Here is a 25,019-nt window from a genome sequence, read left to right on the forward strand (position 1 = left end):
TATAATTCCCAGTGGGTAGCCGTGTTAGTCTGTCTGCAGTAGTAGAAAAGGGCAAGAGGCCAGTAGCCCCTTAAAGACTAACAAAAATATTTTCTGGCAGGGTAGGAGCTTTCATATCTGAAGAAGTGAGCTGTGGCTCACAAAAGCTCCCACCCTGCCAGAAAATATTTTTGTTCGTCTTCAAGGTGCTACTGGACTCTGGCCCTTTTCTACTACTGCACAGACTAACACGGCTACAGATAGATAGATAGATAGATAGATAGATAGATAGATAGATAGATAGATAGATAGATAGATAGATAGATAGATAGATAGATAGATAGATAGATAGATAGATAGATAGATAGATAGATAGATAGATAGATAGATAGAAGTCCAGTAGCACCTTAAAGACTAACAAAAATATTTTCTGGTAGGGTATGAGCTTTTGTGAGCCACAGCTCACTTCTTTGATCTGAAGAAGTGAGCTGTGGCTCACGAAAGCTCACACCCTACCAGAAAATGTTTTTGTTCGTCTTCAAGGTGCTACTGGACTCTTGCCCTTTTCTACTACTGCAGACAGACTAACACGCCTACCCACTGTGAGATAGATAGATAGATAGATAGATAGATAGATAGATAGATAGATAGATAGATAGATAGATAGATAGATAGATAGATAGATAGATAAAATATTTTCTGGCAGGGTAGGAGCTTTCGTATCTGAAGAAGTGAGCTGTGGCTCACAAAAGCTCACACCCTGCCAGAAAATATTTCTGTTCGTCTCTAAGGGGCTCCTGGCCTCTGGCCCTTTTCTACCACCGCAGACAGACGAACGCCGCTACCCACTGTGACTCATCTTCAAAGGCAAAAACAAGAAGGAAAAGCCCATTTGCGGGGCTCCAGTCTCCGCCCCCGGAAGTACCTTAAATCGGATCAGAGGGTTGGGAAAGAGGAAGCCTTTTTCTCTCTCTCCCCCCCCCCCCGGTCCCTTCCCTCGCTGCGGCTTTTGTATTGGAGCTAAAATGGCGGCGGCGCAAACACAGAGCGGCATCCTCCTCAGCGCGGTGAGAGGGGACGGCGGTTGGTGGGGGAGGAGGGGGGGGCACCGTGCTTGGGAGTGGAATCTGTGTTGGGCGGGAAACGAAGCCGTTTCCTTCCAGGGAGGCCGGGGGCCGCGCGCCGGTTTCTCTTCACTCCCGCGCGTATTTGGGGGTGGGGGTGGTGGAGTTGGTTTCTCTTTCGCCCTCCCAAGTTTCCATTTCCCCATCTCTCTCTCTCTCTCTCTCTCTCTCTCTCTCTCTTTCGCACGGCTCTCTGTCAGGGGTGGCGGTTGTGGCGGTTGGGCGGCGGTTAACCGTCCCCATTCACTCCCCCCCCCTTTTTTTTTTACTTCTACCTCACGCAGGGAGATGGGCGAGCCGGGAGGTTTGTCTTTAGGCAGCGGCTGTTCCTGGGCCAGGCCTAGGCCGTCAGTGGGGTGGTTCTTCCATTGAAGAGTTGTGTGAAAAGGAACATAACCCCTGGCGTGTGGGTCATCCTGAGGGGAAAGTGTGCTGGGGGTGATATGGGGCGAAAGCGCACGGCTGCTGGAGCCTCCTTTCTTCCCTGTTTTTCTGTTAGCTAGGGTTAACGCATTCCCATCGAGGATGCTCTTAGGCCAGGGGTGGGGAACCTTTTTTCCGCCAAGGGCCATTTGGATATTTATATCCATTTGGATGTTTATAAATATCCACTTGGATATTTATAAATATCCACTTGGATATTTATAACATCATTTGCGGGCCATACAAAATTATCAACTTAAAAATTAGCGGACCAATATACTTCTCCGTGGCCCGGGTGGGAAAGGGCTAACACAGTTTCTTGGTTGGTCGTAGCAGCTCTATAGCTAATGACCCTTCTGCAAGGTGGGAAAGAAGGTTCCTTTTCTTGGCAAAACAAACTCACATCTGCCTTGAATAGAGGCTATTCCTGTCCGCGGGAGGCGGCGGATCACCAGTCTTAGATCCTTATGAACTAGAGATCTGCCAGGACCCACAAAGGGCCAGACCAAATGATTTCGCGGGCCTTAAACGGCCCCCGGGCCTGACGTTCCCCACCCCTGTCTTAGGCCGATAGCTTCAGATCCCTAGACACGAACGCCTATGCCCGTGCGGTTTAAATTTGTTGGATACAATTGACCACATCCTTTTAGATTGCCCCTTCTATGTGACTTTGCGGGATAAACTGCTATTTACTTTGCTCCCGTACAAGAGCTACAGGAGTAATGAAGTGAAATGCAAATTTCTTTTGAGTGATCATGATCCTAAAATTACAGCTACTGTGGCTGAATTTCTTTCAGGAGTTCTTAAAGGTCAAGAAAAGTTTTGTTAACCTGACTTGTAACTTATATGTATTGCCCTTTGGAGGTATATTGTTGTTGTTTTTTATCTCTGTCTTTTGGTATGCCAATAAAGGTTAATGAAATGAAATGAAAAATGTTTCAGCCAGGATCGAACGCACGGACGTTCTTCCCTGTTCCAGCCAGGATTCAGCCAGGATCGAACGCACGGACGTTCTTCCCTGTTCCAGCCAGGATTCAGCCAGGATCGAACGCACGGATGTTCTTCCCTGTTCCAGCCAGGATTCAGCCAGGATCGAACGCACGGACATGCGTTCGATCCTGGCTGGAACAGGGAAGAACGTCCGTGCGTTCGATCCTGGCTGGAACAGGGAAGAAAGGAGGCTCAAGCGACAGTGCGCTTTCGCCCATTCTCAGCGTTGTGTCGCCGTTCCAGGCCCAGAAACTTCCCGGGGGGGGGGGTCTGGCTCGGGACAAAATCGGCGCTTCTTGTTGCCTGGAAAGCCCGGTTTCCGCTCTTCCAAACTTTAAACATTATGCAGAAGCATCGGCTTTAGCAGGGCTAAAGGACTGGATGCAATCGAAGAACACACGCTTATTGGATTTAGAGGGCTTTGACGATAGGTTCGGGTGGCACAGCTGCTTCTGGCACGATAAACTAAGAAATCGTGCAGCTTTTCGACATCGTGTTGTAAAATCTTCTTTAATAAAAACTTGATATAAGCATCTGCTAGAAACCAGATATAAGCATCTTCTAGAAACCAGAACGCCTTTATGGATCTCTGCACAAGAAATGCTAACGTTGCGACTGTTGAGGCCATCCCAGTTTGTAACTTACCATGACCTTTTGGTATGGGAAGGTAATAAATGTGCCCTAAAAGATCAAGAAGAGCTAAAAGAAAACCTGGTTCCTGGTGGCTACCGTCTTCTCTGTTTGTCCTTCTGTCTTGAGAGGCGTGGGGCTGGCCAATGATTTAGCGCCGTACTCCAATTTGACCCCAATCTAAAGAGAGGCCTTTCCCCCCCCCCCCCCTAGATGTAGTGTGGTTTCAGGGGAGCCGGGGCGAGAATTTTAGGGACTCGCGTTGTGCAATGGACGAAACGTGCCTGGTTTTCAGCTTTCGCTTTGCAGCGCGGGAGGAGGAGTCAGTCGGGGCAGGCCTTTAGGAGTTTGTATTGATATGTGCAGAGAAAGGATGTGTCGGTTTTAAAAATAACATCTGGACTGGTGCTAGGAAGTCTAGCAGTGGATCTTTAAAGTCTCCTGTGGAGGTCTTTCTTAGCCCCCACACCTGAGTTTCTGTTAACAAAAGATGCTAGCAGTTTGGCTGGAGACATTGCATTCAAAGCATGTGCTCTGCCACTGAGCTACAGCCTCTGCTCTGAGCACAGGGTGTTAGGTTATGCCAACTTACTGAAGGGAGTAGAAAAGGGCAAGAGTCCAGTAGCACCTTAAAGACTAACAAAAATATTTTCTGGTAGGGTATGAGCTTTCGTGAGCCACAGCTCAGTACCCTACCAGAAAATATTTTTGTTAGTCTTTAAGGTGCTACTGGACTCTTGCCCTTTTCTACTACTGCAGACAGACTAACACGGCTACCCAGCTCATACCCTACCAGAAAATATTTTTGTTAGTCTTTAAGGTGCTACTGGACTCTTGCCCTTTTCTACTACTGCAGACAGACTAACACGGCTACTCACTGTGAATTACTGAAGGGAGTCAGCGTTCCCACCTCCATTTATTGTCTTCCTTTTCCCCCCTACTTTTTTATCCTGCCCATTTTCTCTGCTACTGTTGCTGGTTTTTGGAATTTTAAGTAGATTCCTCATCTGGAATTACAATTGCTGTGTCCTCTGGCCTCTTGTCTCTCAGTCCATTAGAGTCAGCAACACCTGGTGTCCTCAAATGATAGGGAGTGAGTCTTGAGACCCTCTGTGGAAATCATGTCTGGGCAACACTGGCTCTTAATCCCAAAAACATTGGGGCTGGTTGCGTGGTTTCCTTGGAAAGGGTACTGTCCACATGCTGAAAGATGGTCCATTATTTTCTGTGTGTGAGGATTGCAAGACTGAGATATAATGAGAACGGATTACTAGTAGAAAAAATTGTACTTGGACAGAATGTAAATGTAAACACAAGAACAACTTTAAATAAACACCAGTGTTTGACATGGTGTAGCTTCAATTGTAAAACTCTTAATTTCCCTGCTTCTTAAAGCTAAAATCAGTATCGAATTAAGCCCAAGGGGCAGGCTACAGCTCTGATATTCTGTAGCTGCCTGCCTAAATAACCAACCAAAGCAAATGAGGGAACACCTCTATTGTATGAGCTGTGATGAGCGCAAGTTGAAGACAGATGCATGTAACAGCTGTTGGGGCGGGAGAAGTGTTGCTGGTACTTCCCCAAAGGTGTAATAGGCCCCTCACCCATTCTCAGTATGTTCATGTTAATGAGGAATATATGGAACGTGTGTACTGTAAATCCCTGTTTCGCCTTGGATTTTTATGGTTAAATTATCTCATTATTTTAACATTATCATTTTAAAATATTATCAAAGGCTTTCACGGTCAGAGTTCATTGGTTCTCGTAGGTTATCCGGGCTGTGTAACCGTGGTCTTGGTATTTTCTTTCCTGACGTTTCGCCAGCAGCTGTGGCCGGCATTTTCAGAGGAGTAACACTGAAGGACAGTGTCTCTCAGCGTCAAGTGTGTAGGAAGAGTAATATATAATCAAAAAGGGGTTGGGTTTGAGCTGAATCATTGTCCTGCAAAAAAGTAACACAGGTAATGTGCTAACCATTGTCCTGTAAGTATCCAGATAATGTGCTAATGAGGGTGTGGTATGTTAATATGGAACCATTGTATCCTGAAGTGATCTGTTAATGTGTGAAATCCAAAGCTAATCTGCATGGCTATTGTTGACTGTAGACTTTGTTAGTCTGGAGGTTTTCAAGACAGGAAGCCAAGCCTTATTCATTCTTAAACTCTCCTCTTTTCTGTTAAAGTTGTGCTGATGTTTATGAATTTCAATGGCTTCTCTGTGCAATCTGACAAAATAGTTGGTAGAATTGTCCAGTCTTTCAGTGTCTTGGAATAAGACCCTGTGTCCTGTTTGTGTCAGTCCATGTTCAGCCACTGCTGATTTCTCAGGTTGGCCCAGTCTGCAGTATCTTTCATGTTCTTTTATCCTTGTTTGTATGCTGCGTTTTGTTGCCCCGATGTAAACTTGTCCACAGCTGCAAGGTATACGATATACTCCTGCAGAGGTGAGGGGGTCTCTTTTATCTTTTGCTGATCGTAGCATTTGTTGTATTTTCTTGGTGGGTTTAAACACTGTTTGTAGGTTATGTTTTTTCAAAAGTTTCTCCATCCTATCAGTGACTCCTTTAATAAATGCAAAGAATACCTTTCCTATGGGAGACTGTTTTTCCTGAGTTTTCTGATTTTTGTTTGGTTTAATGGCCTTTCTGATTTCATTCTTGGAATAGCCGTTTGCTAGCAGTGCGTGATTTAGATGATTAGTTTCTTCCTTGAGAAACTGTGGTTCACAGATCCGTCTTGCACGGTCAATGTTTTGATTATTCCTCTTTTCTGTCGGGAAAGTCAACCCTGCAAAGTAGATCACTTGCAGCATGAGATTCACAAAACAACCTGGTAGATGTAGCACGAAGGTCTAGGTACTGGAATTAGATTGAAGCCACCTGAAGACAAAAACATCACAAGATTATAATTAAAGTGAATGTATTAAAATTGTGCAGAATATCTCTAAAAGAACAGTGAGCAGTGAGAATTTAAAACAAACTAAATCAAAAGAACTAGCTACATAGTAAGAACATTCATTCAGTTTACCTGAGGTTACCCTTTCAGCAAAAGTCAGCAGTCAAAAGTCCACTCTGTCTAGAATCCTATGGACAGACAGCATGTCTGAACCATAAGAGGTAAAAGTAAAGGTCCCCTGTGCAAGCACTGGGTCATTCATAACCCATGGGGTGATGTCCCATCCCGACATTTTCTAGGCAGACTTTATTTATGGGGTGGTTTGCCAGTGCCTTCCCCAGTCATCTTCCCTTTACCCCCAGCAAGCTGGGTACTCATTTTACCGACCTTGGAAGGATGGAAGGCTGAGTCAACCTTGAGCCGGCTACCTGAAACCGACTCCCGTTGGGATTGAACTCAGGTCGTGAGCAGAGCTTGGACTGCAGTCATGCAGCTTACCACTCTGCGCCAATGGGCTCCTGCTGAACCATAAAGCAAGCACAAAATCAAAAGGCTCGAGAACAAAGGAAAGCTGCAAATGCTAAACTATTAAGACCAAAAGGGGTCTGAGTGACCTGAGCTCACTGTCCAATCAGATCTGTGGCTGATGATCTCAGTTAACTATGTAAATCTGGTATTAAGCAGGTGACCCAAAAGGTCAGAGCAAAATAACTTGGAAGAGTAGAAAACAGCAAGAATCCAGTATCTTCTTAAAGACTAACAAAGGTGCTACTGGACTTTTTTCTACTGCTACAGACAAACACGGCTGCCCACCATAACTTGCAAGAGTTTATCTGCAGGCTAAACCCTCCCATTTCTCACATGTAACAAGAATTAATGTTCTGTTAATTGAATGGAATGTAGTTCCTCCATTCTTTGACCTTGGGGACCTAGAAGGAGTTAGGATATAAATTGCAATCCTTCCAACACTTGGAGTCTTATCTCTGTTACAGAAGGTCATTGCTTGCTAAGCACTAGCATAGTTATTTCTCAGTTCAAACTCTTTAATTGTTGTAGGTCCAAAAGCCTGAACCAATGTTTGAAAGAACAAGAAATTTAAAGGACTCAGTTTCTTGACAAAGACAAATAAAAAAACAAGAAAAATAAAATAAATATTTGCATTCCATACTCACAGTCTGCCAACCAAGGAGCCGTCTGATGCAGTAGACTCTAGAAAAGCTCATACTACAATTAAAATGTTAGTGTTTGAAGTGCCACATGATTCCTGTATATATTTTATGATAGATGCATATAATAAATAGCCCATCTATTCTAAGGCATCCAAGGCAATATGTGAAATTATGAGCCTTTCAGGTGTAAACCGGGGGAAAAGGAGGAGTTGATGCAGAAAGAGTAGGCATGACTCACAAATCAACAGAGTTAGGAGTTGTTTATACTAAATGGTGAGGGAGGTCAGAGGTTCAAACATAGCAAATCGTTTTTTAAATTAACTGCTATTGGTGGAATGTTATAATCTAATAAAATACTGGTATGTTAAAAACAGCTTCACTCACCTGAGCAGCTTCATTCTGTCAGGAAGGCTCCCACTCTCCTGCTATTTCACAAACTGTACAAAATTGAATTATTAAGGAGGGCATTTTTGCAAAGGTAAGAGGGCAGTATTACTACAATAATTCAGAGAGATGCTTGATCCAAGCATCTTGATACAGTATCCTGTTGATTGCATTGATTTATACTGTGCAGTCCACCTTGATTCTAAGTGAGAAAGGCAGATTATAAATAACAAAAATAAATAACAGCCAGTTAAAATTTCTAAACAGTGGGTCCTGTGGAGCTTTTAGAAATTTGAAGTAACTGAGGGTTTACAAGTCTCTGTTTAAGTCAGTGTGACATGTGGGGTTTAATTTAGGATTTAATACAGCATTTTCATGCTGTATATTTCTTTTGGAGTTTTTTTTTGGGGGGGGGGGTTGAACAGTGACTTCCGGGCCTACAGTAGAATTTGTAGGGAAACTAAAATGCTCCTCCACTGGTTTCTGAATGTTGTGATTTCTTTTGTCCTATTTGTGTTCATTGATTCTCTCAAGCAGGGACTGACAGTTGTCCAGTATAGACAATTGAGAGGCATTGTTGGCATATATTATACTGGGTGATGCACAACTGGGTGAGACCTGCTGTGGTACAGTTGATATTATTAGGTCCCATAGCTGTATTGCCCGTGTGTAAAAGGACAAAGTGTGTAAAAGAGTAGACCTCTAAAAGGAAATAATGTTTTTCCTGTTCCAACACTCAGCAGATAAAATCACAAAGCATGAAAAGCAAAAAGGGAGTAGACCCCTCCACATTATTAGGATGATTCCCCGCCTCCAGTTTGCAGGATAATACTAGATGTTTACTTTTTTAGAAACTGCCTCTCCCACAATCCCTTCCTGCTATCATTGGAAAGGAAGGGTTGGACATGCACAGCTAGTGAATGTTAGCAGCAGCAGTCAGGGCAGGCTTTCTAGCCCAGTTACATTAAGAGCTGTGGTGGACTGCCTCTTTTCAGGGAGGGGTAATTATACTGAGGAAGTGCATTCTTCAACCCATTCTGTTCCTTTTCCAGGAAGGCCCATCACCCCTTTCTCTGTAAAAGGTTGGGCAGGACTGATTTCATGGCTCTGTGATCTGAAGAATGGAAAGAACTAGAGCATTCTCTCTACTAGACCTTCCTAGATGAAGTGAAGGGACAGAAGGGATGGGGGAAGGAGATAAGCCAGCATGATGTAGTGGTTAAGACTCTAATCTGGAGAACAGGGTTTGATTCCCCACTCCTCCACATGAGTGACAGACACTAATCTGGAAAACCAGATTAGATTCCCCACTCCTCCACATGCAGCTTACTGGGTGACTTTGGGCCAGTCACAGTTCTCTCAGAACACTTTCAGCCTCACCAACCTCACAAGGTGTGCCTGTTGGGGGCGGGGGAGGTGATTGTAAGCCACTTTGAGACTCCTTTTGGTAGAGAAAAGCGAGGTATCAAAACCAGCTCTTCTATAAGGATTAAAGGAGCAAAAATTTTCTCTTTGTTCTACTTTCTCAATGAAAATGTTGCATTCCCTAATTTTGTATTGTATATTTGTAAACTATCCCACCAAAAGCCACATGGTGCATTAGGCAATTATGACAAGATTTTATATTCTTAAATATTTTTTTAATTGAAACTTGCAGATCAAGGTAATGAAATATGTTTGTGATTACCAACTTGGAGTAAAACTTTGTAAGCATCAGAACAGCAGTTTTTATTGTGTGTTGAGCTGGAAGTAAAATTGTTTTGATCTAATATTAACATTTTACTTTATTTCAGTTGTGTCCAAAGTTTCTCCATACAAACTCTACAAGTCACACATGGCCTTTCAGTGCTGTGGCTGAACTTATAGGTATGTGAACACTGTTACTTACTGAGTTCAAGACACTCTTGCTTAGTGTGTGAATCATGTGTATAGTCACTGCTTTTCTGGGGATTTGGATGGGATCGATAGTTTTTCCCATTAAGAGTCTCATGTGTGATTTAAGGCTGTATTGGCTTAATGAGCACACTGCGAGTTTGCTTAAAAATAGTAAAGCTGTTGGGTTGGATGCAAAGTATGCTTCCACTTAGCCCATTGAACATTTCTGTTGGTTGGGGAGGGTGATTTTTGCCACTTTTGTGAGCAGAATTTCAGGGGCTTAATCAGGAGAGGCCGGAAAGAAATTTCATTTCCTTCAATCTGCTCGTTGTACTTTGGGTCAGTGATATAAGTTTTCCATAAAAATTAAAATTGGAGAATTTTCCAGAAAAGTTCAAGAAAATTATCCAGTGCCCTAAACAGAACAAGTTTTGATTTGGCATGTTCGTTTTGACTTAATTTTAGTAATCTTAAAATTAAGATGAGATCCTGTTTATGTCCTAATAGCAACAAGTACTTGAACTGAAATACCCGATTGGGGCAGGGATCAAGTGTGATTTAAATGTTATATTCAAACAGATCTGAAGTTTTACGTGGAAGTTATTTTTATTGGAATAATATACTTGTAAAAACGTAAAGACACTATAGTATGTGTTTCACTTACAATGTTTAAATGTAGAAAAAAAGGAAGGCTCTAAAAACTGTTGACACACTAATTTGGTACACCCAGAGAATTGCACATGAACTGTGCCTAGAGTTGTCATGTGCCTACTGAAAGTGGGAGATCTCATGCTGCTAACCAGCACTCCAGTAGCTAGTGGGGAAAAGTTTTTTTTAAAAAAAAGCTGTTGGTGATGGCGTGACATAAGGTCCAGGAAAACTTAGATGTGACATCATACCTGTTAAAGAATTGCTTGAGACGGTGTAATTTTACCACAGAGTTTCCAGCGAAGCGTAGAGGGGTGTGACATCACTGACAGTCATTCCTATGCCCCATACATGGTCTCTTTCTGGAAAGGTTATGGGAAAAAGTTGAAGGATCATAAATGCTGGAAGAAGGTCTTCATCATTAAAATAAGTGTATCAGTTGGGAGTTAAGTGTGACTAGAAAGATGCTGAGAAGTCAGGACTACAGGGATTCAAAGTAGCTTAAATATGTTTTACTACTGATTATTCTCAGATAATGCTTATGATCCAGATGTGAATGCAAAACAGATGTGGATTGACAAAACAGTTATAAACGATTGTACATGTTTGACATTCATGGACAATGGAAACGGTATGAATGCAGACAAGCTACATAAGATGTTGAGGTAAGGGTTTTTGTGTGTGTCAGTGTGCATTTAGTCAAGCAAACGTAATGTTTATAATCAAAGCTGGGAACGAATACTAGAACAATTATCACAGTTTTTTGTGATATAAAATACTTTGCAGAAAGACTAAGCAAACACAGAGGGCTGAAACCAAGGAGACCATTGGATGAGCAGATGCCTTCATCCTGAAGAACACAGTGGATAGATGATATGAGTGGGATCTCCTTGTTCCAACTTGCTCATGCTAAGTGCTCTGTATGTGGCAAGTGGAACAACATGAACCCAAAATTTATCCTTCCATGAATAAAATCTACTGCTGGGCAGGATTTCCAAGAGACACCATGGACCCCCAGACAAAGATTCCACATGCCCCCATATGGCCCTGATCGAAACCATACGTCTAATTTTTGTAATTTTATATTTGTACATACATTTGTATGTGTACAAATATAGGTCACGCTTCTGACATCTGAGTGGGCAAACTTACATCTGAGTTCACAAAAATGTCATATCACAGTAAATCTTTAGTAACTAAATCAGTAAGAAATCTATTTAAATTTACCCTTGTACCTTTAACTAACACAAAAGCAGGGTCAAATGGATGAAAAGTACTGGGATCATTGGGATTGATTTTGCTGACATGTTTTCCAAAAAGATTGTGTCACTTGTCATATCACAGGAAGCTTAATATCTACAGTAGCAAAGTGGCATTTACAGAGGGATATTAGATGTCCCACCAATACAACAACAACCCTCTGCCTGAACAGTGTTTAACATATAATTAAATCTAATTGGGGAAGGGAAAGAAGGAGTTCTAACTTCTTTACCACATGTGTAACCACTAAATCTGATTAATATTATGTTACCATACATGTAAAGGGGGGAGGGCAAACATCCTTTTATTACTTTGACAGATCATGAGGAAACAGTAACTCTTCCCCCCACCCCATTCATAATAACAAGGTTTTATTGCTATACCAGTATTAAATACTTCTAAATTGCCAGGATAGGGATGAGGAATTGAAACTAAGACTGAGAAATAAGAGGGGTGGGAATTAGAACAGGGAGGGAGAAATGAAGGCATATCATGATAGGAAGAGGACAAAATGGAGAAAAGTGTACAAAAGAGGAAAATACATTTAGAAAAGAGGAAATACTTTATTTTCTACAACACACTAACTGGAAAAAATCTGGTTGAACAGATAAAACTATGGAGCTTGTTGGAAAGAAAGGAACCAGACTGCTGGGAACAACAACAACTTTGCTAGGAGGCTGCAGCCATGAGTTGTGCTGACTAGTCTTACTGTGCTCCTGTGCTGGCTTGGTTGATGAGTTTAATGTGACATGCATGCCTTTGTCTCCTTGTAGTAGAAGGCACCTTAAGCAGAAAGCAGAGTGACCTATTTACTGTGCTCTGCCTTCTATGCGCCCCTAGTGGCTGCAGTGCAGAAGTGCACTACAAGTTTTTTTTAATGTATTGCATGAAGCTGAGTTCAGAGGCCCTTCAGCTGGCTTGGGGCCCCCAAATTTTGTCCACCCTCCCAGTGGCCCTGCTTTTGGAGTGCAGTGCTAGGTTCAGTAATGTTACAGTTTGAAAACCTATAAATTGATTTTGCAAAACTACTATGCTGAGGCCCTTTTGGTGTTTCCACAACAATCAGGAAAGTAAATTAAGATAAGGGTTTAAGGGAAAATAAATTGAAAGGGAAGGTCAGCCTGATATTCCTAACAAAAGCATCTAAAGCACCAGTGAAATGCCCTAGAGGATATAATTTATATGAAAGGGTGCTTCTCTTATGATATTTCTTTGTAAACTGATTAACAAGTGATACACTTGCATAGTATTTATAGTTAAAAGAGGAACACTCTCTTGAAGTGGGGGCCTGTTGGGCAACCAGCATATTGAATTTAGCTAAAGATTCTGTTTCTAAAAGCATATGTTTAAACTAACTCTATTATCAAGCATTATGTTGTTTTATTAAAACTGTGCATGGTGAAGCCATTTTTCCTCTTTAATCTTTTCAAACCCTTGTATTTCAGCTTTGGATTTAGTGACAAAGTTATAATGAATGGCCATGCCCCAGTTGGATTGTATGGAAATGGATTTAAATCAGGATCAATGCGTCTCGGAAAAGATGCAATTGTATTCACCAAAAATGAAGATGGCATGAGCGTGGGCATGTTGTCACAGACCTTTTTGAGAGTTACAAAAGCAGAGCATGTGATTGTTCCCATAATATCATTCAACAAGAAACATATCCTTTTCATGACTTTTTTCTAAGCAAAATGCTAGTTCACATCAATAAACTTCAATATTTGGATGTTAGTTTATTGCTGATGTATGTGCAGAGCCCAAGGCTTCCCAGGAGGTCTGGCAGCTATTCAAGAACTGATCAGACCCAAATGTAGCTAACTAGAGAAAGGTTAATTTATTTTCATCCTTCATTTCTCTTTGATAGGGACCAAAAGCAGCTTACTGCATTCCCCTCTCCTCCATTGTATCCAACAGCCCTGTGATGCAGGTTAGGCTGAAAAAAAGTGAGTGTGACTGGCCTGAGGTTACCCAATGTGCTTTCATGGCAAAGTGTGGATTCAAACAAGGTTCTCCCAGATCCTAATCCAGCGCTTTATGCACTATACCATGCTACTGCATGTGCCTTCCAACTAGTATGGAATCTGCTTCTCCTGGTGACCTTTTACATCCTAATAATTCCCAACGTAGAGGTTACCGCATCATTACCATCATAAACCTTGAATGGCATAAAAATTATTACAATTGTTACAAAAAGGGATCATAAAACATAAAATCAGTGAAATAAAACAAAGAACAATATAATCAAATATCAGAGCTTGCAAGTTTTTGCACTTTCATCACATCCACTAGAAAATTGGCAACACCCTCAGTAATCTCCGGTACTGAATCATTCAATAAAAATTGACATTTTACTTTATTAGACAGGTGATGTTTTGAAAATAAGCAAGTTTTTAACCATTTCCCACGGAATGTTTTGTATAGAGAACAGTCAAACAGTATGTGTTCAATTGTATCCAGGGAGTTGGAACCACAGGGATAAATGCGTTCCTGTATTGGGATTTGGTGGTACCTTCCATACAGCATCCTTGATGGAAAGGCATTGACCCTAGCAAGAGAGAATGCTCTACGGAGGATAGGGATATCCAGATTGTAAAAGTAGTGGGGGATACTGTCAATTTTATTCAGAAGACCCAACATTGCTGAAGAGCAATTATAAGGTTGGATTGGGTGCATCTTTTGAAGCTCCATATCTAAGAGATGTTGTTTAATAATTTAAAAAATGTGGGCTTCGGTAGTTGGAGCCAAATCTTCCAAAGAAACTCCGATAGATCTTATTTTGGTCAAAATTATACAATCCCAGGAGGTATTGTGAAGTTCTTTTAACAACAGTGATAAAAGGGAATCACGTTCAGTTCTAAAATATAGTTTGAGCCAATATCGAATTTGGTTTCACACAAATTTTGGCCTAGTTCAAAGCAAATTGCATAATGAGAAACACATTTAGGGAGACCCAGAATTTGTCTAATTTTTTTTTTGCTTGAACAGATTCTAAATCACGATTAAAAGCATTGACCCAAACAGGAATACCATACAAAATCTGGGGTAAAATTTTGGAGTTGAATACCTTGACTGCTGCAGGAACAAATTGATTGCCCTTATAGAAGAAGAATGACTTCAGTTGACTTGAAGAGATTCTCCCTAGTTTGGCAGTCCTATTTCTGTGTACTGCCCATTTAAGGTTATAATTGAAGGTACTACCCAGCTACTTGTAGCTCTTTACCTGTTGAATTTTGGCCTTTCCAATGTGCCAACTAGAGGGTGGCCAATTCTTTGAGAAAATTGGGTGGCCAATTCTTTGAGTCTTAGAGTAGTTAATTTTAAGAAGGTTTAGATGACAATATTTCTCAAAGGCCCCTAGATAACATTTGAGTCCAATTTTAGAAAAGGATAAAATAGCGGTGTCATCGGCATATAAAAGGATAGGTACTGCTTTACCTAGTTTTGGAGGATGACCATTGATAGGTTCTAAAGCACAAGCCAAGTCTGAAAGAAATAAAAAGAAGGGGAGCAAGGATGCATCCTTGCTTCACTCCTTTATTAGATGGGATTTTCTCAGTAAGTCCGCCATTTGAGGAGTACTTTACTTGGCTTGTTGTGGATGAATGTAATTTTTTTTAAAAGGAATAAAAGACGAAGATCAATTCCTAATTAATCAGCTGAGTCAAAGGCACTCTTTAAATCAATAAAAGCGACAAAGAGTTTATTACCCAGTTTCATATACTTTTCTGCAAGTGAGGCAAGAATCAGACAGTGATCCAAAGTTGATTTATTTGTGGAAAAGCAGATTTGCTCTGGGCCGACGATGGAGTTATCCTTTACCCATCTAAGGAAACGTTGTTCTAAGTGCTTCGCATACAATTTGCCCAAGACTGATAAAAGGCTAATGGGGCGGAAATTTTCAGGTAAAGTAGGATCACCCTTCTTATGAATAGGGATTATTATTGAATTAAGCCAGGAGTCTGGTAAAATGCCATACAAGTCAATGTGTGTGTTAAGTGCCGTCAAGTCGCTTCCGACTCATGGCGACCCTATGAATGAAAGTCCTCCAAAATGTCCTATCTTTGACAGCCTTGCTCAGATCTTGCAAACTGAAGGCTGTGGCTTCCTTTATTGAGTCAATCCATCTCTTGTTGGGTCTTCCTCTTTTCCTGCTGCCCTCAACTTTTCCTAGCATGACTGTCTTTTCCAGTGACTCTTGTCGTCTCATGGTATGACCAAAATACGATAGCCTCAGTTTAGTCATTTCAGCTTCTAGGATCAGTTCAGGCTTGATTTGATCTATAACCCACTGATCTGTTTTTTGGGCAGTCCACGGTATCCGTAACACTCTCCTCCAACACCACATTTCAAAGGAATCTATTTTCTTCCTATCAGCTTTCTTCACTGTCCAGGTTTCACACCCATACATAGTAATAGGGAATACGATGGCATGACTTAATCTAGTCTTGGTGGCCAGTGACACATCCTTACACTTCAGAATATTTTCTAGCTCCTTCATGGCTGCCCTTCCCAGTCTCAATCTCCTTCTGATTTCTTGGCTGCCATCTCCCTTTTGGTTGATGGTGGAGCCAAGGAATAGAAAGTCTTGAACAATTTCAATTTCCTCATTGTCAACCTTAAAGTTGTGTAATTCTCCTGTAGTCATTACTTTTGTTTTCTTGATGTTCAGCTGTAGTCCTGCTTTGGCACTTTCTCTTTTAACTTTCAGCAGTAGTCATTTCAGATCTTCACTATTTTCTGCCAATAACGTAGTGTCATCAGCATATCTCAAATTATTAATGTTCCTCCCTCCAATTTTCACCCCACCTTCATTTAAATCTAATCCAGCTTTCCTAATTATATGTTCTGCATATAGATTGAAGAGATAGGGAGATAAAATACATCCTTGTCTGACACCTTTGCCAATTGGAAACCATTCCGTTTCTCCATATTCTGTTCTAACTGTGGCCTCTTGTCCAGAGTACAGGTTGCACATCAAAACGATCAGATGTAGTGGCACACCCATTTCCTTTAAAACCAGCCATAGCTTTTCATGATCCACACAGTCAAAAGCTTTGCTGTAATCTATGAAACACAAGCTGATTTTCTTCTGAAATTCTCGTATGCTCCAGTAACCAGCGTATATTTGCAATATGATCTCTAGTGCCTCTTCCTTTTCTGAAACCAGCTTGAACATCAGGCATTTCTCGTTCCATATATGGTAACAGCCTTTGCTGTAGGATTTTGAGCATCACTTTACTTGTGTGAGAAATTAATGTGATGGTCCGATAGCTGCTGCAATCTTTGATGGCTCCTTTTTTGGGAATTGGCATATTCTTGTCAAGATTTTGATGGACTCCGTTTCTGTGGCTTGGAATAGCTCTATTGATATCCCATTTGCTCCTGGTGATTTGTTTCTCCCGATTGCTCTCAATGCAGCTTTCACTTCACTTTCTAAAACTGTAGGTTCTTCTTCAAAAGATTCTTCTTGGAAAGAATCTTTTATCCTTTCATCTCTTCTGTATAGTTCTTCAGTGTATTGTTCCCACCTTTTCTTTATTTTGTCCTGTTCAGTTAATGTATTTCCATGCTGATCTTTCAGCATGCCTAACCGTGCTTTAAATTTCCCTTTGATTTCTTGGATCTTGTGAAACAGATCTCTTGTTCTTCCTTTTTTGTTGTTCTCTTCTATTTCTTTACACTGGTTATTATAATAGGTCTCTTTGTCTCTACGTGCGAGTCGCTGGAACGTTGCACTTAGACTTTTGATTCTATTTCTGTCACCTTCTACTTTTGCTTCTCGTCTATCTCTGGCAATTTTAAGAGTTTCCTCAGACATTCATCGAGGTTTTTCTTTTCTTTTGGCTACAGGAATAGTCTTTGCACATTCTTCCTTGATAATATCTCTAGTTTCCACCCATAGTTCTTCAGGTTTACATTCACTTGAACTAAGTAATGCAAATCTGTTCCTTACATAGTCTTTAAACACTTCCGGAATATTGCTTAGATTGTATTTTGGTGCTATGAATGTTTTGGTGTTTTTCCTAAGCTTTATCTTGATTTTCGATATTAACAATTCATGATCTGTACCGCAGTCGGCTCCTGGTCTTGTTTTAGCCAAGAGAATAGAGCTTTTCCATCTTCTGCTTCCAATTATATAATCTATTTGATTTCTATACTGGCCGTCTGGTGATGTCCATGTATACAATCGTCTGTTTGGTTGCCTGAAACATGTGTTTGCAATGAACAGATTGTTGTCTTCACAGAATTCTACGAGGCATTCTCCTGCTTCATTCTGTGCTCCTAGCCCAAATCTGCCAACAACATTTGATTCTGCTTTGTTTCCTACTTTTGCGTTCCAATCACCTATGATTATCAGCATATCTTGTTTAGGTGTGTGATCAATTTCTTCCTGAACACTGGCATAAAAACTTTCAATTTCTTCCTCATCAGCATCTGTAGTTGGGGCATTAACTTGAAGGATGCTTATGTTGATAGGCTTTCCCTGAAGTCTGATTGATATTATTCGGTCAGACTTTGCATTATTGCTCCTGACTGCCTTTGCTACATCTTGCCTCACTATTAAAGCAACTCCGTTTCTTCCCTTTTTGTCATTCCCTGAATAAAACACTTTGTAATTTTCTGATTGAAAATGTCCTAATCCAGTCCACTTTAATTCACTTACTCCCAGGACTGAAATGTCCATACAGTCCATTTCTAGTTTAACAATTTCAAGCTTACCCTGATTCATGCTTCGATAAATTTCTTAAACAATTCAACAGGGAGACTGTCAGGACCTCCGGATTTGCCAGACTTCAGGCTACCTATTATCTCAATAATTTCTTCCACTTCAACAGCTGGTCATCTAGGGTAAGTGGAAGGGATAATTTCATCAAGGTTGAGCATAATATTGATGTGAGAATTGACTAACTTAGAGAAATGTTCTACCCAAAATTGAGGTGGAATACTAACTTCAGGTAGAGAGTTGTTATTAGCTAAGTTTGCAATCGCCCTCCAGAAAGTCTTGCCATCTCGAGACTTAAGGGACGAGAGCAGCTGGGACCATCTATGTTGAAAATAAATTTTCTTCTCCGTGATTAGATTTATGTACAGCTTTTTAGATGTAAAGTAGTTGCCATACCTATCATGGGAACCATTCATGCTAGCTTTCCTAAAAAGGGTTCTTAGATTTCTTTTATATGCTAGGCATTCCTTGTTGAGCCATGAAACAGACTTGGTGGAATTATTCTGTATAGGCTCGGCCAATGAAAAACTGTGTTTCAATCTGAGAAAGAGCAGATAATATCTCAGAATGCGAGTCAGAGTTCAAAATCATTGATTTCTGATCAAGCATTTTCTTAGATTGAAGAAGAGTGGAAAAGGTATTCTCCAGAGAGTCAGACCACTTAATTCTTTTCAAGCTCATATTTGTCTGTTGTACAGCTACAAATTCATGTGAGGAAGAATTTTCAGTCAGACAGAGCCAGGAGATTAAAACTGGGAGGTGATCACTTTCAGTGCGAAAATCAATATTAACAGCTTTGACTAGGGGTAAAAATCTAGGAGAACAAATTCCATAGTCAATCACACTTCTCCCTTGCCCCGAGTTAAATGTAAAATGCTGAGATGCTGGAAATTGGAGCAGGCCGTTTAAGGTTATCATATCATGTTCTATACAGAATTCTATTAATTTACGGCCAGCTTTATTAAGACAGGAGTCTTGAGATTGGCGAGGAAAACCCAACTGCGGTGGTAAAGGCTCGGCGTCATCTAAATCCACAGAAAGGGCCCAATTCCGATTATCGTAACCTATTCGTGCATTAAAATCCCCTAAAAGGATAATTGGAATCATTGGAAATTTTTGAATAATTTTCGAAACAAAGTTTGTACGATTTAACCAATTTGATTCTAAAGATTTGTCATTTTCAGTAGAAGGAAGATAGATAATAATTAAAATGAAACAAAGAGAGGAATCAGAAAGTAAAACTGCTTGGGCAATGCAATTACAAGTACCTAGTAAGTCCATTCTAGGAAAGACATTTTGCTTAATTAAAATGGCTAAGCCAGCTTTACACTGACCCTTTGCATTTTCTTTATATGCTGGCAGAGATAAAGAGTAAAATCCATTAACATTAAAATTTTCAGTCATCCATGTTTCCTGTAAACAGATACAATCATAGTACCTAATATAATTAATAAAATCAGAATCTTGTTTTTTACTTTTCCAGCCAGAAATATTCCAAGACACCAATTTGACATATCTATCTGGGGTCTTAGAAGCCAGTCAGTCGGTTTCTTCAATGAGATCAAGCCTCTTATTTGTATCTTTAAAAATACACCCATTTGATTTTGGAAAGCAAACAGGCAAGGATGGAGCTTCTATAGATTCCAAAGGTGCTGAAATATTTTGAATCGGAGAGGGAGAAGGCATTCTTCCAATATTTATAGGAGTCAGAGAATCTTGGGTAGAATCTTGGGTTTGTCCTACAGACAAACTGGCCCCTGTAGAAAGTGTGGGGATACCGTATATACCCGTGTATAAGCCGACCCGCATATAAGCCGAGGTGCCTAATTTCTCCCCAAAAATGGGGAAAAATTAGGCACCCGTGTATAAGCCGAGGGTCGGCTTATAACCCCTTCCCCCCCCCCCGCAGGCTTACCTGGCGGCAGGCTCCTGGCGGCGGGAAGCGGCGGATCCGGTGGGGGCGGCCTTCCTGCAGCTGCAGGAGGCCCCCCAGGCCGCTCCTGGCAGTGGGAAGTGGCGCGGGCTTGGTGGCGCGGCCTCCCTGCGGCCACAGGGGGGCTCTGGAGGCCGCTCCCGGCCAGGAGAAGCCGGCGGGGGCGGCTGGGCGGGCTCCCTGCAGCCGCAGGGGGCCTCTGGAGGCCGCTCCCGGCCAGGAAAAGGCGGTGGTGGTAAGTTCCCTCCCCGCTCCCCCCTCCCCTACCGTATTGACCCGCGTATAAGCCGAGGCCGGCTTTTTCAGCCCTTTTTTTGGGCTGAAAAACTCGGCTTATACGCGAGTATATACGGTAGGTACAGATGGGAATATTTTGTGTGCTTGAAGACGTTGGACTGTACTTTCCAGTTTTCCAATAACCCCCTGTTGTTCCAAGGGTGACAGTTTTTCAAATGAGAGAAGAAAAGAGTCTTCAAGGGAATTGCAGTCCAACGGTGAAGCTACATCCTTCGGTGCCTCATAGTTGTTCATTGATGGTGGGTCCAGCTTGGGATTTAGTGGCTCTCTAAGAGGAAGTTGCGAAGGAATAAAAGAGTCAATCAGAGACTCTGTTCTGCCTGCCTCAGATGGAATAACACGAAGGCAGCCCTCCGGTATCTTTGGGCTCCTGGTAAGAACAGAAGCCTCCTTCATAGGGTTCTTTATTAGAAGTGGCGTGATAATTAGGTCATAAAATACTCTTGTGAGCTGAATCTCGAAGTTAGATAAAAACCGTCTGCGCCTCAAAAGTTGTTCAGGAATAAAAGACTTTTTAAAAGTCAAAATCAGTCTTTTCCCCATTGGAGAGAAGGGAAGAGTTTCCACTGCAACCAAGTCAATATATTTGTTGTCCATTCTCAGCAGAGAGGCCAATGAGAAAAGAATGGATCTCCTGCTCTCCCACCTAGCGAAGTTAACAGGCAATTTAGCTATTGTTAGTGCAATTTTGTTATTCAGCAGTACTCTCCTGGAGGACACTGCTGCACCATTAGTAACGTTCTCAATTTGAGCAGCATAACAGTTCGTAGTTTGGTTTGGCACCTGATGATAACCATCTCTCTCCATAGTCCTTTATAACTTTACTCGTGTCTAACAAACTGTCTGTTTACCAGTAGTTCTTCAAGTGTTTGCAGCTTGTGAGATATTTAATGTTCATATATTTTATTGATCGTTTGAGCCGTTAATACGCTGTAGTCAGCAATTAGTTTCACTAGTTCAGCTTTAGAAAAGTTACTAATGGAATCCACGTCAAGGTCTCTAGAGGGGGGAGAGGCCGCTTGAGGGTGAGTAGTACTATTCGTTTCTTCTACATCTGGCAGAGAGTGAGTATCAGCGGGCAGCTGTAATTGAGGAGTAGAAGGTTGTAAATTATCCTGATGTTCTAACACCTCATAGTTGTTTACCGAGCGTGGTATAAGATAGTCACAGTCCACCTCAAGGTTATTTGCAAAGAATTCATTTATCTTTAATTGCTTATATCCTCTCAGAGGCGGGGAGCCAGGTGAATCTTCAGTCAAACATCCTCTATTTCTCTTTCTGGTATTTGGCATGTCAGATAAATTGTTATCAGCCTCCAGCACGACAGACTCTCCCATCTAACGAACTCAAAATTAGTGATGTTTTCCCTCTCAAACATTAAAAGAAATTAAGGTTTCTTATCTGAGCAGCAAAGACGCGTGGCTTTATCACTGCAACCGGAACTGGAACCCCGACCTTTTACATTAATACTTGCTGCATCAAGAGCTAATACTTGTAGATATGTTTGCCAAAAGAAGTGTTTGTGCCTTGGGCAAAAAGAGCAAGAGTCCAGTAGCACCTTAAAGACTAACAAAAATATTTTCTGGCAGGGTATGAGCTTTCGTGAGCCACAGCTCACTTCTTCAGATGAGCTTCAGAAAGCTCATACCCTGCCAGAAAATATTTTTGTTAGTCTTTAAGGTGCTACTGGACTCTTGCTCTTTTCTTCTACTGCAGACAGACTAACACGGCTACCCACTGTGAATTATTTCCATCATTTAGTTAATTATTTCTCAACTCCCTGCCTGCCCAAAAGAAAAACACATGCATTCATATATACACTTCTGTTCTTTCATTTCTCTTAACCTCCACTTCTGTTGATGGGTAGCTAAGGAGCAGCAAAAGGCAGCAGACCTGGCATCCTTTGTAGGACAACAATTCCCCATTTTCTAACCAAAAAATTCATTAGGAGTGTAGAGTTTGCAAAACAAGCAGATTTGTTGCATTTAATTGTATGCCTTATGGTGGAATTATAAGGTCCCCACTTCAGATATTCCCGTTTGGTGACATTAACTTCTTGGAGAGCTGAGGCTGTCTGTATGAACTGGTTTTGACGTGAGCGGAGCATTATCTACTCTCATATTTTCCAAATGGATTCAGAAGCATGATAATGCTAGTGTTGTGACATGGCCATAGCCTAAAGAGCAGCCCTAATAGCCCAGCTTTGCCAGGTATAGTCAGAGCTTGGAAGCTGCACAGGGTCAGCCATGATTAGTAGTTGGATGGGAGAACACCAAGAAGGACCAGGGTTGCTATGCAGGGAAAGGACGACGGGGTACGACGGCACACTTTACCTTACCTTAAAGATGACTTGATGTCAATTTGATTAGAGTTGCAAGAGGGACATTTTTAAAATGACGTAAGTGGTTTCCACCTTTGCTTAGAAAGAGTTCTGGTGAAAGGCCACACCCAAATGGAAAAAAAATTAAATGTATTCTTAACGTAATTTACGGCAAGTAATGAATCCAGAGGAGTCAGCAGCCAGCTTGGAGGCTATCCTGATACACTCCTTGTTTTCTACTGAAAAGGAGCTTCTTGCAGAGCTCGATGCCATCATAGGGAAAAAAGGGACAAGAATCATCATTTGGAACCTTCGAAGGTAAGAGAAATTTCATTGTTTAATTCTGATGCTAGTAAAAGGTAAAGGTCTCCTGTGCAAGCACTGGGTCATTCCTGACCCATGGGGTGACGTCACATCCCGACATTTACTAGGCAGTCTTTGTTTACGGGATGGTTTGCCAGTGCCTTCCCTAGTCATCTTCCCTTCACCCCCAGCAATCTGGGTACTCAATTTACCGACCTCTGAAGGATGGAAGGCTGAGTCAACCTTGAGCCAGCTACCCGAAACCAACTTCCGTCGGGATCGAACTCCGGTCATGAGCAGAGCTTGGACTGCAGCTTACCACTTTGCGCCACGGGGCTCTTCTGATGCTAGTAATACAGATTTAATACCTGTGAATTTGATAAGACTACCAATGGGCCACTGTAAATAATCTAAAAGCTTTATTGCTTTTCTGTTTACATAAAATAGCAAGTAGGCTACTGAGGTGAAAAAATACTGAGGTGAAAAGCCACCACATTGGGTATGTTCAGAGTGAATGTTACCACAGAAAAGCAAAAGTAAAAATAATATCATTATGACTTCACTGTGTCAGAAGTGAATGTGGAATCCAGGCCTGAATTTGTCTCCAGGCAATGTAGCTGCCTGTGCTGTGGTTTTATTATTCTGTTTGTTGTTTGCTATGACTTTGAATCAATACAATAAAAGTAAAGTAAGAATTTGTCTCCTGGAAAATAAACACTCTCAAATCTTTTAAGATATGTTATGAACAGCACAGGGGAGCAAAGTGAGGGTCTGTAGCAGAAAGAGAATTTGGTAGAAACAGTCACCTGTTTTTCTAAAAACTTAATGAGATTTTTTACGTTTTTAGAACTGTGTGGTTATATGCATGCTACTGTGTTATAGTGTGGGGCATGTAATTTAAACAGTCATCTAGAATAAGTCCAAATAAAATTCAAGCACACTTAAGAAAAACACATTATTAAAGGAAAACAGAATGTATTTGGGCAGGAAAAAAACAGCATAAGAGATTGCAAGGCATGCTACCTTAACCAAACTATGAGGTTGTAAGTGGAAAAGGCAAGTTAGTGTAACCTACTTTAGCCCAACAAAATGTGGCACAGGTTTCAAGCAACTAAGAACCAGCTTTTTGTCAGTCAGATACTGTTTTTGCATATGCAGAACTCGTCCAAGGTAGCTTAGAACTAATGGGAGTCATTTCCCTTGACAAGATCTCGTGCTGCTGACACTTGAATAGAACAACAGCAAGGATGAGAATCTTTCCCATTTGCTAGGATGAGAAACAGATGTATTTTTATTCATATCAATGAATGCTTTGGCCACATTTTCTCTGTTCCTGTATTCAGATGATTACTACAGCAGTGGTAGGATATTACCAGTGGAAGTGGCATATGAGAATGAATATGTAGAAAGGCTTCCAGGATTTCAATGGTGGTAGAATAACCTTGCACACCAGGATCAGTAGAGATGTTTAATTCTGAACCGGGTTGGCATTGTGGTCAACTACTGCATATTATATGATGGCAGTAACAGTATGCCATGAAGCCAGCTGATCTTTTATTATGCTGTGATTTGTTGTCAAGGGCAGGAATGAGAGCTTCTTGTTCCCCAGTCTGTCGGCATCAATTTTTTAGTATAAGTATCAAACCTGTTCATAATTAAACTATCTGAAGGGAAGAGGGAGGCAGTGATAGTGCCCTAAAAAAGCTAATGCTTTAAAATATTTTAAATACCATCAACACCAGTTAACTGGTCTCAGCAGTAGTGGGATTTATTAGAACAGAGAATCTTCTCTTACCTTGAATAGTCTAACTTGTTTTGGGCAGCAGATCACATAAGTCTATACTTACAAAATCAAAATCAGAAAGTGTAATGTTTTGAGGTAGCTTTTGCTAATAGGCACAGATATTTTGGTTTGGCTCTCCTGCCTGGTTATAAAGGTGTAGTCAAATGGTGGAAGCATGCTCCACATTAAATGCTGAAGGAACCTTACAATGCATTCTTAATCTAAGCCTCTGGTGGGCTTAGAAGGGTATAACTCTGCTTAGGATCACACTGTCAAGTCTTGT

The 25,019-nt window shown here is 41.3% G+C and overlaps 1 protein-coding gene across 1 annotated transcript in view; it reads left to right on the top strand.

The window, feature by feature from the left end:
• The first annotated feature begins 1,027 nt into the window (after positions 1-1,027).
• The window catches only part of MORC3 (MORC family CW-type zinc finger 3), a 45,877-nt gene continuing 21,885 nt past the window's right edge, over positions 1,028-25,019 (top strand). Inside the window, exons 1-5 of the mRNA XM_056858753.1 lie at positions 1,028-1,046; positions 9,387-9,459; positions 10,649-10,781; positions 12,822-13,036; positions 22,821-22,968. Of these exons, the coding sequence (XP_056714731.1) occupies positions 10,684-10,781; positions 12,822-13,036; positions 22,821-22,968 (461 nt within the window). The 5' untranslated portion in view covers positions 1,028-1,046; positions 9,387-9,459; positions 10,649-10,683. The remainder of the gene's footprint in view (positions 1,047-9,386; positions 9,460-10,648; positions 10,782-12,821; positions 13,037-22,820; positions 22,969-25,019) is intronic.

Source organism: Euleptes europaea, chromosome 12 (genome assembly GCF_029931775.1).
Source record: "Euleptes europaea isolate rEulEur1 chromosome 12, rEulEur1.hap1, whole genome shotgun sequence".
Lineage (NCBI taxonomy): Eukaryota > Metazoa > Chordata > Lepidosauria > Squamata > Sphaerodactylidae > Euleptes > Euleptes europaea.